Source organism: Anticarsia gemmatalis, chromosome 22 (genome assembly GCF_050436995.1).
Source record: "Anticarsia gemmatalis isolate Benzon Research Colony breed Stoneville strain chromosome 22, ilAntGemm2 primary, whole genome shotgun sequence".
NCBI classification, from domain to species: Eukaryota; Metazoa; Arthropoda; class Insecta; order Lepidoptera; family Erebidae; genus Anticarsia; species Anticarsia gemmatalis.
Window position 1 is genome coordinate 574,327 of NC_134766.1, and position 15,564 is coordinate 589,890.

The following is a 15,564-nucleotide window of genomic DNA, read 5'->3' on the forward strand; positions in this document are numbered from 1 at the left end:
AATAGACATGCATGGTGCATATGCAAAGTTTTATCTATTCAGTTCGCTGTGGCGGTATAATGTTCCTAACTAGCGTATACGAAATACGCTGGATAAGAACAAATAATACCGCAAGCACTTTTGTAATTTTGTGTTAATTTTTATTTTTTGTTTCTCCCACCCCCTTCCCTAAGACCGGAGGATTCGGACTTTTTGGTGGTAAAAAAGACAAATCGCCGAAGGAGGAGAAATCACCCAAAGAAAAGTCTCCTAAGACGAAAGATAAAAAGAGTAAAGAGGGTAAAGTGAAGCCGGTGGCCGTGCTCGACACCTCCAACGAGAGCTCTAACCTCGACACCTCACAGGACAAGAGTCCTACTAAAGGCGAGGACAAACCCTCATTCACTAAACCATACGAGTACACTGACACAGAGAAAAGCCCTACAAGAACGAAGCCCTTCATCCAAGGAGCCTTCAGTTACGAGAAAGAACCCATTTCTGATGAACGACAGAGAGCTCTTGACGACAGTCAAAGCCCGACCACAAGGAAAGCTGGTCTCGCTTTCAACTATGCACCTGGCGAAGATAAGAAAGTCGCCGAAAGTGCTGAGAAGCGTAAAACACCTGAAGATCCTAGCAAGCTTAAGACTCCAGGAATTGACTATGTGCAGTCGGCGGCTTTAAAAGAACAAGCAAAGAACTTGATCGATCCTACTCTAGCCTTACTGGATGCTGAGAGAGCGCATCACGAAGCTCCCGTAGCCGCAGCTGTTGCCGTACCAGTAGCTGCTGCTGTCAAACCTGATAATGAGATCCAAGTGGTCATCATCACCGGTCGTTACAACCCCAAGAGCAAGAAACTCGACGATGCTAACGGCACAGTCCTTGTAACAAAAGGCACATTGAACAAGGCTAATGGCAAGATCCAGACAGACAAAGAACTTATCAATACAAAGTCGGGACAAGTTAGTTACACAGACCCCGCTACTGGCAAACAAGAAGTCAAGAACGGTCATGTAGACAAATCCGGACATATTCTATTCACAACCGGTGTCATTGACCCCAAGACAGGCAAGATTGATCCAACATTGGCCCAACAGTACTGCTTCGTTGAGAAGTCCGCTGACAAGGTTGGCGCCAAGCCTGGCCGTGAAGTAGATTTGGTAGTTATTACTGGCAAATATGACGGCAAGAATAAGAAGCTGGATGCTTCACATGGACACGTGGATGTATCAAGAGCAGTCGTCGGACCCGATGGCACTGTGTCCTCCAACTACGGTGTCATTGACCCCAGATCTGGCAAGATCGATTACATTGACCCCAAATCTGGTAAACAAGAACCCAAACAGGCATACGTTGACCAGAAGACTGGAAATATCCTGGTCACTACTGGGGTATTGGACCCGAAATCTGGAAAGGTCGATTCTTCGTTAGGACAGCAGTTCAGTATAGTCGAGAAAGACGCAACTAAAGCTAACAGGCAGGTCAGATTAGTCGTAGTAACAAGCAAATATGACTTGAAAACTAAGAAATTGGACCCAACATTCGCCCACGTTGACTCCGTGAAGGGAGTTCTGAGTGGTACTGATGGCAAGATTTACACAGAGTATGGAATAATTGACCCGCGTACAGGAGAGATTCAAGTCACTGACTCTAAAACAGGCAAACAGGAGACTAAACAAGCTACAGTTGATCCTAAGACAGGAAATATTCTTCTATTATCTGGTGTCGTTGACCCCAGGACTGGCGAATTAGATACTACTCTCGGCCAACAATATAGCATTGTAGACAAGCCTACAGACACATTTGCAGCCTTACCAGGCAAGGAAGTCGAAGTAGTAGCTATCACAGCTAAATACGACTCCAAAAACAAAAAGTTAGATACTCCTAACGGTTTCGTTGAAACTTCCCACGCTATCATCAGCGATAAGGATGGCAAAGTACACTCCAACTTTGGTGTACTAGACCCTAACAACGGTAAAATATACTTCACGGACCCCAAGACTGGTAAACGTGATTCTAAACAAGCGAATGTTGATCCCAGGACTGGTAGTTTTGTGCTAACATCTGGTGTCATTGACCCTAAGACCGGTAAGACAGATTCTTCGCTCGCGCAGCAACTCACTGTAGTTGACAAAGATGCGCCTAAAGGCATTCCTGAAAGACTAGTAAACTTGGTCGTTGTGACTTCCAAATATGATCCTAAAGCTAAAAAACTCGATATTACAAACGCTCATGTCGATAGCTTCCCTGGTAAATATAGCAATGATGACAAAGTACATACAGACTACGGTGTCGTTGACCCCGCGACTGGTGATATCGTCATCACAGACCCCATTACGGGCAAGCAAGAGACAAAGAAAGCTTCCATTGATGGTAAAACAGGTAATCTACTCCTTACTTCGGGAGTCGTCGATCCACAAACGGGCAAAGTTGATCTAGCTCTTGGACAACAAATCACTGTGGTAGACAAAACGAAAGATAAATTCGGTCCAGTGTCCGGCAAGGAAGTGCAATTAGTTGTTATCACTAGCAAGTATGATACTAAATACAAGAGATTGGACACGCCTAACGGACATGTGGAGACATCTCGCGGTATTGTGTCAGCTGACGGCAAAGTCCATACCAACTTCGGTGTCATTGACCCTAAGACGGGCAAGATTGAGTACGTTGACCCCAAGACGGGCAAGCAAGAGATTAAACAAGCAGTCGCAGATCCTAAGACTGGACATTTGATTATTTCTACTGGAGTTGTAGACCCGAAGACAGGCAAGACAGATTCGTCGTTAGCTCAACAGATAGCTATCTTAGACAAAGATAGCAAAGCGCCTGAAAGATGGGTTAACTTGGTTATCGTCACATCAAAATACGACCTTAAGAACAAGAAGTTAGATCTAGCTAACGCTCACGTTGACACCGTTCCCGGTAAAATCGAATCCGACGGCAAAGTCCACACATCCTTTGGCATCGTGGATCCCAATAACGGTGACGTCATCGTCAAAGACCCCGCTACTGGCAAGCAAGAAATCAAGAAAGCTGCTGTCGATCCCAAGACTGGCAACTTGCTCCTTACGTCATCGGTCGTTGACCCCATTACTGGCCAAGTTGATCCCACATTAGGACAACAGATCAGTGTGGTGGAGAAGCCACAAGATCAGTTCGCAGCGGTACCTGGGAAGGAAGTACAATTGGTAGTAATCACCAGCAAATATGACCCCAAGAATAAGAGATTGGATAATCCTAATGGCCATGTGGAGACTTCAAGAGGCGTTGTAGCGGCTGATGGCAGAGTCCACACCAACTTTGGAGTCATAGACCCTAAGAGTGGCAAGATTGACTACGTTGACCCCAAGACAGGTAGACAAGAGCCGAAACAAGCAGTTATTGATCCTCAATCAGGCAATCTGTTCTTGACTTCAGGAGTAGTCGATCCTAAGAGCGGAAAAACTGATTCCAGCCTTGCTCAACAGTTCACTATTGTGGACAAGGACGCGCCTAAAGAAAGATACGTCAACTTGGTCATTGTCACTACTAAGTATGACCCCAAGAACAAAAAGTTGGACCTCACAAATGCCCATGTGAACTCAGTACCTGGAAGATTGGGTGCTGATGGCAAGGTCCATACAGAATTCGGAGAAGTAGACCCCACAACTGGAGATGTTGTCATCAAAGACCCAGTTACTGGCAGACGTGATGCCAAGGTCGCTACTATTGATCCGAAGACAGGAAACCTTCTGCTCACATCAGGGGTCGTTGACCCTCAAACTGGCCACGTTGATCCTAACCTCGGCCAGCAAATCAGTATTGTAGATAAACCTAAAGACACCTTTGCACCAGTTCCCGGTAAAGAAGTACAACTTGTTATTATTACGTCTAAGTATGATCTTAAGAATAAGAAACTTGATAACCCTAACGGCCATGTTGAAACATCTAGAGGTATCTTGGCTGCTGATGGTAGGGTTCACACCAACTACGGTATTATCGATCCTAAGACCGGAAAGATTGAGTACGTTGACCCCAAGACTGGTAAACAGGAGACGAAACAAGCTGTTCCAGATTCTAGTGTGGGCTTCAAATCTGGCAACCTGATCCTTACTTCGGGAGTCGTTGACCCCAAGACTGGCAAACCTGACTCTTCTCTTGCTCAACAGTTCACGATCGTTGAGAAAGATACCAAGCCTATCGAAAGGGAGATTCACCTCGTTATCATCACTACAAAATACGACCCAAGGACAAGGAAGATTGACCCCAGCCAAGGACACGTTGACACCATCAGCGGCGTCCTCAGCAGTGACGGTAAAATCCGTACAGCTATCGGTATTGTGGACCCAGCGACTGGAGAGATCGTGGTCACTGACCCCAAGACCGGCAAGCAGGAGGTCAAGCGAGCCCAAGTGCACCCTGAAACTGGTCACATGCTCCTCACAAGCAATGTCGTTGACCCCAAGACTGGAAGACCAGACCCGACTCTTGCGCAAATGTACAGTATTGTCAACAAACCAGTTGTACAGTACAGCAGGCCTGTATCTAAGGGCGAAGTACGTCTCGTTATTGTCACGAGCAAATACGATCCTTACACCAAGTCCGTTGATGCTGGAGAAGCAACCATTGAAGCTTCGAAGGGCTACGTCGGCGCTGAAGACGGCAAGATCCATACAGACTTCGGTATCATCGACCCAAGATCTGGACAGATTCTATACAAGGACCCTGTGACTGGCAAACAAGAATTAAAACAGGCTGAAATCGATCCTAAGACAGGAAACCTTATCGTGACGACCGCCGTCGTCGACCCGAGGACGGGCAAAGTAGAACCATCATTCGCTCAACAGTTGGCTATTGTAGATAAACAAAATGTGCTGTCTAAAGTAGCGCCAGTGTCATCTAGAGCTAGTGTGTCTCCCGCTAGGCAGATCCCCACACCAGTCAAGACCCCGACTACAACGCCGGTACAAACACCATTGCAATCTCCGGTACGTACCTCGTCTCCTATTGCCGCGTACGCACAGAAATCTGCCCCTCTCACCCCAACACAGAAGTCTCCCGTCAAACCAACGACGGCTCCTCCAGAACCGCCCAAGAGAAAGATCGTTAAAATCATGGTCATCTTCACCAGATTGGACCCTAAGACTAAGAAACCAGACCTTAACACTGCTGAAGTGGAACATCTCACTGGTATCTTAGACCCTAACGGTTTGATTGAAACCAAATACGGTGTTATTGATTCCAATACTGGTAATATAGTAATTACTGACACTGCTGGTCAGAAACAGAACCGCGATGGTACCGTCCTACCTGAGACAGGCCAGATCTTCATTCACTCCGGTGCCGTGGACCCGAAGACAGGCAAACTTGACCCTAACTTAGGCATGATCCTAAGTGTTGCGAAACAAGAAGACTCTGTGGTTGAGATCACGACCATTACTGGTCCCATTGATCTTAAAACTGGCAAAGTTGATATCGCCAATGGTACTGTTGAACACACTAAAGGCAAGGTGGATGCTGAGACTGGACATATTTCGACTAAATATGGTGTCATTGACCCATCGAATGGAGTCATATTCATGGCCGACACTTCTGATACTAAACCAGCACATATCGATGAGAACAATGGCCTTATCACTATCAAGGGTGTAGTAGACCCTAAGACTGGTAAGCCAGACCCCAACCTTGGACAAGTCATCGTAGTCGGTACTCATATCGATCCGGTCGTAGAAGTCACCACATTTGTGGGTAAACTGGATTCCAAGAAGGGTCTCATCGAACCTAAACACTCCCTTGTAGAGAGCTCTACTGGTCAACTAAACCCCGATAACAATAAGATCGATACGAAATACGGTCAAATTGATCTTGTTAAGGGTACAGTAACATACAATGACCCCAAGACCGGCAAATTCGAGAGCAGGGAGCTCAAAGTTGACCCAGTCACTGGTCAGTTCTTACTGAAGACTGGACAAGTCAATCCTAAATCAGGCAAACCAGACAAGGATATCGCCAGAATGATCTGCTTGAGAATCATCAAGAACAAAATCGATCCAGTTTCTGGCAGACAGATCGTTTCCAACGATCCTAAGAACGTCAAAGTTGATCCTAAGACCAACCAGATTTGGATCGCTGGGCCCAAGGACCCTCAAACTGGAGAGGTTGTATACACAGCTGGCCAGATTGACCCTGTGACTGGATACATCATCACAATATACGGTCGCATGGACCCCAAGACCGGAACCATCATCAGAACAACTGATGTTGACAAGTCTCTCATCAAAGTTGACCCAGTCAATGGACAAATTTACACAGCAACAGGCGAGGTTGATGAAGACAACCAACCGTTGTATTCCGCCTCGCAAGTCGACCCCGGTACAGGAGAGATCTACACCAAACTCGGCAAGATTGATCCTAAGACTGGCAGGCTGATCATCATCAAGATCTATATCATCACACAGAAGGACGACAAAGGCAGAGTTAAGGAAGTCGATCCTAAGGAATGCACAATTGACGAGACCACAGGCAGAATCATCACAACGAAAACAGTGTACTTGTATCAAATCATCGATCCCATCACGGGAGAAACTATCGATGTGGATCCCGATGATCCAAGGCTAAAGGGTGCCAGAACTACCGTCACACAAACCATGACACTATCAGGCAAGATTGACCCCGTCACTGGTAGGATAAAGACAGAGTACGGAGACATCGACCCCGACACCGGCGACATCGACCCGAGCACGGCCGTCAGAGACCCCGTCACTGGACAACTCATCCTCCACTACTCACAGATCGATCCTTCCCACTTCGAAGACAAGAGCGGCAACTACACGATAGAGAAAGAAACTCAAGACCTGCCAGCGAACATCGACATACAGACAGTGAACACGCACAAGTTCTCCACTTTCGGCAAAGACGAGAGTCCGCTGAGAGGAGACGAGCCCAAGACGTTCACTGAGTACACGACGAGCGAGCACATCCGACACCAGGGATACGTGTCGTCCACCACCCCTCTGTCCTCCAAGATCCCGATTTCGCAGCGCTCTAAGAAGACGCCCACGCCCCCCGTCGTCGTCAAGACGACGACCAAACAACTCCTGACGAAAAATGACGAGGGCGTCACGCACAATGTGGAGCAGGAAGTCGAGAACCTTGGCACTGGGGAGGTCACCTTCTCGACACACACCAACAAGGTGCGTTTAATTCTTTATGTCAATTTCCAATAACCGGCAAACGAGACGCCACCCTGATTTTTTATGTCTGTTTTTAATTTTTTTTGTACAGCGTGTGGCCTAATTTTTTTTAATTTCATTTTCACAAGCTTCTAGTTATCAATGTTAGATTTTCGTGTACATAGTAAATGCATGCTAGTGTTAACCTAACTAGGCGGAAAGCCTTGAGCCGATGGAGGGGGGCAAGAGCCCTTACGTGACGGCGCGCGCCGTGACCACGCGGACGGCGACCACTCACCACGACCTCGACACGAAGGCCAAGACGCAGCAGATGGAGGAGAAGACCGTGGCGCACACGCTCACCTCCTCGGCCACCCGGCAGGAGCAGCGGGTGCTCACGCAGGAAGTCAAAACCATGGTGACCACCGGCGACCAGGTGATTGAACACACTCATTAATACAAGCATTCATGTTTTGAAACGTTCCATATCATTAGCATGTAACTGGAGTTTTGTTTCATTATTAGTTTTTTTTGTTCCTGAGTTTACATTTTTAGTTTTTTCATTTGTTGTTTTTATTTTATTTTCTTTACGCTTAACTATGGCAGCTTTTTTGATATGTTCACTGATCGCGCGATATAAAACATTCACAGCGCTATGAGCTCAGCATCATTAGGCTTTAAAATGGAAATGATACCCATGAGGTGCATGAAAGCATGACTGTATCGCCGCTTGAGCATAAAAATGGCGATTTATACAGTTAATTATTATTATGTCTCTGAAAGACATAATAATAATTAACTGTATAACATAATATAGTGTTTCGATGGAATAAATGAAAACGATCATACTTAAAAAATAAAACAATAGTAAAAATTGTTTTTTCTTGAAGTCTTTGCAATAAGTGACAATAAAAAGCTGTCATACAATTTTGATTGCATGTTGAACTTTGTTCTAATTACATTTTTTTTCTCTTTCCCCCATCCCATCGACGGACGTGAACGGTAATACAATGCCTGGCATGTCGAATAACCCATAACCAAACATACAAACAACCAAACATTGTGATAATATCACCTACTTTGGTACTCTCATGACCTTCGCCAACATTTGGCAAACACACCAACATTTGGCAAATACACCAATGTGGTAACACTCACACACCATCCCATTGGCCACAAACATTTGTCGGGGCAGCAGCTGACTAGACGCGGCTCGGAGAGTTCCCTCAGTAGCGGAGACTCGGGCACTCCGATCGACTTCGAGGAGGGCGCGGGAGAGGGACATTATTACGTCACGGTGAGTACTGCGGGCGGCTTAGTCGCTTGTGTGAACGTCGGGTATACGAGTGAAGCACAGATTATGTTGAAAGACAAAAAAATGTCCGTCCTTTTTACATGTTTTGACAAAAAGAGATATAATATTGGAGGGTTCAAGTACTGATTTCAGTAAAAAATGTGTTTAAATTTTCTGGGCACTTTACAGAATCGGCACTCTGATGTTAGGAATATAATAATAATTATTGTGAATTTATTTATGTACTTTTCAGGGTAGACGGTAGTAGTGTGTGTGTGATTTTGAATCTAGATTTTAGAAAATGATATAGATTTTTCAATTAATGCACTAATTAACGGCTCATATAAATTGGTGATTAATTAGTAAAAAAAATAATTTAAATACTGAACAAGGGTCACCTCCCAGAGTCAGGGAGGCACTCGGCCTGTTATAGTTGTTGCAGAAAATATTTATTTGATTGTAAAGTTTGAAACATTTTATCTATAATTTTAATAACAAATTGAAATTAAATTGAGAATATTAAAGGACAATTTATTGATGATATATTTAAAATATTTGAGTAATAAATCTGAAAACTTTCTTTGTGTTTGTATATTTTCAAATTAATATTTATATAAGCTGTTTATTGCAATCTGTGTATAGAGTTTCCTAGATTTCTCTATAGAGTGATTGTCTATGAGTGAGCATGTGTGTGTGAGAACTGCATCTATGTTGCATGTTGTGCATCTATGTCAAAACTGTGTGTGTTTTGAGCATTGTCTTATATTATGTTTATTTATTTAATTTGAAGGTACAGTATTTTCTTTTTGGGCCTATTTTTATATTTTTCAAATATGTTTATATCAGGCTTTTGACGTATTTGACAGATTTGTTCTTATGTAATCTGTCAGAAATGTCTAAGATATTCATTGAATAAAATTATTTTATGAGGAAAATAAGGTTTAAAGTACAAAATTATTTATAGGATTTTTGATTATTTTATTTTATTGCAGCATATAACATTTTTATGTAATATGACATAATACTAACTTGTTCATTTCAGGGTATATGGTTTAACAAATAAAAATATTTGTTGTTAAATAGTACATTTCTAATTATATAAAAGATAGGAATAATATAGTCTTTGATATTTATATTATACTATTTAAAATTTAAAATACATATAACTTAATGTAAATTATGTATTTACATATGTATAAGTATACAGGCTCATTGGTCATGCGAACTGTAAATATTAATATTGTACTAATGTTTGTAGGAGCCGGGCTCATATCGCACTACGACGACGTCCACCGTGATGGGCAACGCGCCCTTCGGCAGTATGGTACATGGAACCACCACCAGGGTGAGTTGACATAAGTTTGACCATATTAACGCCATTTAGTATGAAGATATAATTAGTTTGTTAATCATGAGGTATGTAACTTTATAACCGGGTTCCAGATTAAAAAAAAACTTAGAATCCTATTGGACTTTCTCTTCCAAAGTATTTTTGATAATATGAAGTTCTTTTTCATACAATTTGGGGTTTGTTTATTTGATTTATGTGTAATGAAATTCACCCACATTCCACGTTGCAAAATGTGAGGCAAATTCCGCCTTGTTTACTATTGAGAACATTCCGGAACCCCAAAATCTCTAGTTGACCTGTGATCTCGTCATCATCAGTAACATAATCTACTGCTCGGACCACGATAGCAGTAACCTTCCTAAAGAAATAAGTGCTAAACATTTATGTATATTGACAGACAAGCACGGGTCCAGCGCCAGGAGCGACGACAGTCACGACAGAGACGGAGGAGACGCAGGAGACCGGTCCTGACGGAGAGGTGGTGTCCTCGCAGACCATCAGCTCCAAGACGCGCACCGTCGAAACTATCACGGTATGTACTTATTATGAGTAGAATACTGTACTGGTATAGTGTTTACCTTGTTACTGCGCTACCAGGCTCAGGATTTCGTCCACAATATGGTAAAAAATAGGCCTTATTTTCTTTATTGTCAATGCAAGATGATTTTTATATTTGTTGTAAGCACAGTGATCTTCTTATGGGTCTATACTGTAGCGAAAAGTTCAATCTTAATGAGAATCAACCAATAAAACAACAATAGAGATTTAAAATATTGTCCTCCTGATCGGGTTAATTAATTAACCAAAAAAGGTACTTTTTGCTAATAACTGTAGTCCCTCTTCTTTTATAACAGTATTTTAGTACAGTAAAGTTACAGTTAATATGTAAAAAGTAGCGCCGGTATTATACTTCATAACTTTTTAATTGTCTAATAAATACAAAAGGATACGTTAATTAACGCGAACACATATTTTACCTTAAAATGTATTATAATTTTAAGCAGTAAACGAAATTTTGCATTGTTTTTGTGTTGTGTAGTACAAGACGGAGCGCAACGGCGTGATCGAGACGCGCGTGGAGCAGAAGATCACCATCCAGTCTGACGGAGACCCCATCGACCACGACCGCGCGCTCGCCGAGGCCATACAGGTATGCACATACTACATTATTTACACTAACTATTGTACAACAAACTTGTTCAAATTATACGAAGACAGTAGCAGATCCAGGATTGTCGTTCAGAACATTTGAGCTTTTAGACAATTTAAGCCTTTCCAGTATCAACGCCTTTTAACCGAAGTACTTCGCGTCGTTCTCGACAATGTTCACTAGCTGTGCTAAAGCTCATTGTGTTGAGAATCTGTCGTAAAATTTCACAACGTTCTTTACGACAGAACCATAGGCAATGTATATTTAACTAATACGATCAGTGTTATTAATACTGCTTTTCTCATTTGCAGGAAGCAACAGCAATGAACCCAGACATGACGGTAGAAAAGATAGAAATCCAGCAACAGAGCACACAACCGTAACGTACCCATCCTGTATATGTACCCGCGGCTATCGGCCGAGAGAGCGAGACACCCGGCACCAACACGCGCGAGTGCGAGCGAGACATCACTACGTCTCCCCACTCCCTGCCCATAGCCGCGGCTAGCGTAGACTAGTTGTAAGCGATACGATGCGAATAGTAATCACTAAGTTATTTAATTATATTAAAATGTTAATTATATTTAATATTTGATGTTGTCACGTGTAGCACTGTACGGTAACGCGGGGAGGTTCGAAATAGTTACAGGTTTTCATCTAACATACATAATTTTCGTATTTTACTATCAGTTACGTATCGTACAGATAATTTTAACAGGTATTTGTAATATCTATATTATTCTACATCCTCAGTCGCTTCCATTTATGAACTGTTAGTCAGGACCTGTGACTAATTCACTTTCGTTAATATATTCTAAATATTAGCTATTATACGACTCTTGGTGACCTACCCTCACGTTGAAAATGCAATTTTATAATGTAACATATTACTATTAAGTATTGCAGCATTTTTCTTTTTTTTAATTAAGCTTAGGCTAAGGCAATTCATACAATCCGGATCGGCATCGGGCTTCGTAGAGATATAAATGTTGCCATAGTAAAAAAAATATATAAAAAAGTGTTCTTAAGACTTGTTTTTTTGACATGGCTGGACGCTGACAGATGTGCTCAAACACTTCATTTAGTAATTAATCACTGCCATTTAATAATTCCGAAATAGTTGTATCAAACTTAAAAAAAAGTTTTTTCAAAATTGTTCATAAAAAATCGTCCGGCCATTTGAAAGACGCGAGCAATCATTTTGTCTATAACGGAATAGCTTTAAATCATTGTCACACGAGTTAGACCACCGTTTTTAGATATATAAAAAAATTACAAATTAATAATTTTCTCCTCCCTTCTATTAAAAGTTTGGATTACAATGTAGCGCGGGACTAATCGGTTATTATATCGGTGTGTTTGTGATCTTTATACATGTAGTGAAATAAAGTCGCAAATATTATCGAGAATTACAAAAGTATATGTTAAAAAGATATATTATTGACGTGTTGCTATGGACTATATTATATCTATACATTCTTGTATTAGATACAGATCAACTGTTTTAAAACACATTTACGGGATAAATACGGCATAAAAACGAGAAAATGAAAACTATGTTTATCCCAGTTAAAAATCAGATAAAGATCATGCGATGCGAATAATAAATGCTTATAAGCTAAGCGCTCACTCTGAAAATATTGCTTGTAATTAAATATTGTCATTTCTAAATACGCCTATATTTACCCGAAGACTACATTATCAGGATAGGCCATTTGGTCTTTTTATTCACTGAAAACATAGGCTTATGAATAAGAACTAGCTATAAACATCAAATCATCAATCGGGCGCTTTTGCGATAAAATATTTCTTAAAAATCTTTAAAACAGATGTTCTGTATCTATTACTGGTATGTTATTTCACCATTAGGTGCTACTACTTAGGCGTAGTTACGAGTACGAGTACGTGTACGTGTACGTGTACGTGGGACGTTTGTACGTAGGCGCGCGTGCGCTCCCTTTTATATGTAATATTAGTTGGCAGCTTTGGCTAGAGGAACGGTGACCGACAGACAAACTGTTTATAATACATATTATTATATATCACTATTTCAAATATGCTTCTGCAACTAATATTACAATGCAATGTTTACTGTTGTTTTGTAACAGAACACATGATACTTGTTGTTTATCTTGTGGGTAAGTGTCGGTTAATATACTGGTAAAACTGACGGTTTATTGTATATGCTGACATTTTATATATCTAATGTTATCAGACACTTATCCACAAGGTACGAAACTGGTTGATCGAAATTATATTCTATATTGACGATATAGACTTTAAAACTAGCGATTTTCTTAACTGTATTGATATAATATCAATTAAAGGTTAAATCGCAAGTATTTAATACCACTTACATTAACATAGTACAGCGAGTCTTAAGTCAAAAGTCTAATTGTCATATTTAGTAGCCAAACAAGTCATCGAAATGGGTCAAAAACAACTATTGTATTAATTACATCGTCTTACGTCTCACTTAAGACTCACATTACTATCGAAAATGTAAAAAGTATCATGTGTGTAAAGTGATGAGAAGTCGGTCACCCCGAAAGTATTATGCTTAGTCGGTCAATGTTTAGAGCTAGGGCCAGCGAGCATTTTGTTATAGCAGAAGATCGAGTATCGAGTGTCGAGCATCGAGTATCGAGTATCGACCACGTTAACCGGACATTCCATAGATCACAACTTAATATAGGAGTACGCAACTCGGCTAGATCATGACACAGAGTGTTTTCTTTTTTGTTTTTATTTTTATTCTATTATTTTGTAAGAATACTTTTTTCGGTGATTCTTTCGATGTTGCGAGCTATATTCTGACCGTGTAACTGTAGAAAATATCAATTTGATTATTATTTATATGTATGATGGCTATTTTTGACAATTGAAAAACTGTCTTAGATAGGACAAAAATTGCAATTTAAAATGCTAATTCCAAAAGGGCTCATGTCTTATGATTTTGTTATGTGACTTGTAACCTTTTCAAATTGTTGTCATCATGATTCAGTGGTTTTTACTTAAAAATACTGTCATATATTTAAATATTAATTAATGATATTAATCTCCGATGTAATTATTGTATTGCAGCATTATAATATTTGTATAGCTTGAAATAATCGCACAAATGAAATAATCTAAGTTGGTATTGTACGTCGGCTCGCAACGTCCACAGAATCGCGCTCGATATAAGTTGAAATGATACTGATTCTGTACAATTTATTATTATTATTATAATATTAATATATTTCATACACGCTAGACGTAATGTTTATTTTAGTGGTTAAGTTTAACTCTGGTTTTAAATCAGAACTTTTGTGTAATTACTGTTGAGATTTGTTGTGTATACTTGAAACTAGCATTTTGATATTTTAACATTTGTGTGATCAACAGTTAAATAACAAACGACGGTTTTCATGGCGCAGTGGTTAAGGTGGTCGCCATGCCACTACTAGTGCGTCGGGAGGTCGTAGGTGCGATTCCCACACGAAACAAATATTTGTATGATCTACAAATAGTTGTTTCCGGTCTGATTGTATTTTGTATTCGTTGTTTGTATGTTTGTAAAAGTCTCCGCGACATATGAGTAAATAAGAATGACCTTTCTCAAGGAAAATAAAATGCCTAGTTCTTAGTATATATGACAAAACTTAACGACGATTTTTTTATAAATTTGACATTTTATTGTATTTTTTGTTCTTGGATATGCCGTGAAAATGTATGGATTAAATGAAATTATTACAGTTTTATATTATTTCAATGTCACCCGACATGTTCACGATTGATATTATAAGGTACAAGCAGGGAGGTAATTGTCGATACGATCTACTGTGACGAAAATGATGGAGTGTGAACTATCGATAGTTATTTTTCTGTGAGTACGAGATGTTCTGTCTTGTGTTAACTTATAACTTCACTTGTACACGCAGTTTTGTAAATAACAACCTTTAAAACAATTTCTGGACACATTGGACTTTACTAAAGAAAAGAAAGCTTTCTTATTATTATTATGTCATTTGGTTCTAAATACCCTATCTCTCTGTAACTTAATTTACCTACTGTTTGTAAATTAATTATAGTAGTAACGATTGTGACAAATCATTTTTCAAACTAGCAACACTGATCTATCTAAACTGGCAACATAAATAAAATGTTGCCATCCATTTGAAAAAAAATAACGTTATTTTACTGCTTCTACTCTTTAAATCATTAAAAAATATTAAAATATTGGACATATTTTTAGCTTAAATACTTTTCATATAGTTACATACAGTGTGTACAAGTGCAGTATTGATTTATATTTATTGTAGATGTTTATTTTTGTACCGAGTGGCCCGGCAGAATGGAGACGTGAACAGTTAGCGATTAAATAAACAATGCTTTGTTTTCACATGACTTTTATTTCATAACTATAACTTGTATATAGCAGATATACATATCATTTTAATATCATGAAGTTACAATTGAAATTGAACTTTAAAACTGGAAAATAAGACTGAAATTGGCAAAGCAAAATTAAAATGGCGGCGAAGTGAGATTTCGTTGCTTGGATATTACTTTGCTATGCTAATTTGAGTCTTATTTTACAACGTTAAGATAGAATTTCGTATATTTTAAAAGGAGTAAAAATCTTTAACAAATG

The 15,564-nt window shown here is 40.1% G+C and overlaps 1 protein-coding gene across 8 annotated transcripts in view; it reads left to right on the plus strand.

Annotated features, from left to right (window-relative positions):
* Window positions 1-15,310, plus strand: part of LOC142982492 (protein 4.1 homolog) — a 110,036-nt gene extending 94,726 nt beyond the window's left edge. For 4 of the 8 annotated variants that reach the window (XM_076128963.1, XM_076128965.1, XM_076128970.1 and 1 more), the window contains 7 exons: window positions 174-7,154; window positions 7,348-7,569; window positions 8,329-8,430; window positions 9,686-9,772; window positions 10,176-10,310; window positions 10,818-10,928; window positions 11,240-15,310. In XM_076128963.1, the coding sequence (XP_075985078.1) occupies window positions 174-7,154; window positions 7,348-7,569; window positions 8,329-8,430; window positions 9,686-9,772; window positions 10,176-10,310; window positions 10,818-10,928; window positions 11,240-11,311 (7,710 nt within the window). In that variant the 3' untranslated portion in view covers window positions 11,312-15,310. The remainder of the gene's footprint in view (window positions 1-173; window positions 7,155-7,347; window positions 7,570-8,328; window positions 8,431-9,685; window positions 9,773-10,175; window positions 10,311-10,817; window positions 10,929-11,239) is intronic. The other 4 variants (XM_076128964.1, XM_076128966.1, XM_076128967.1 and 1 more) reach the window with 3 other exon arrangements.
* Window positions 15,311-15,564: the final 254 nt, after the last annotated feature.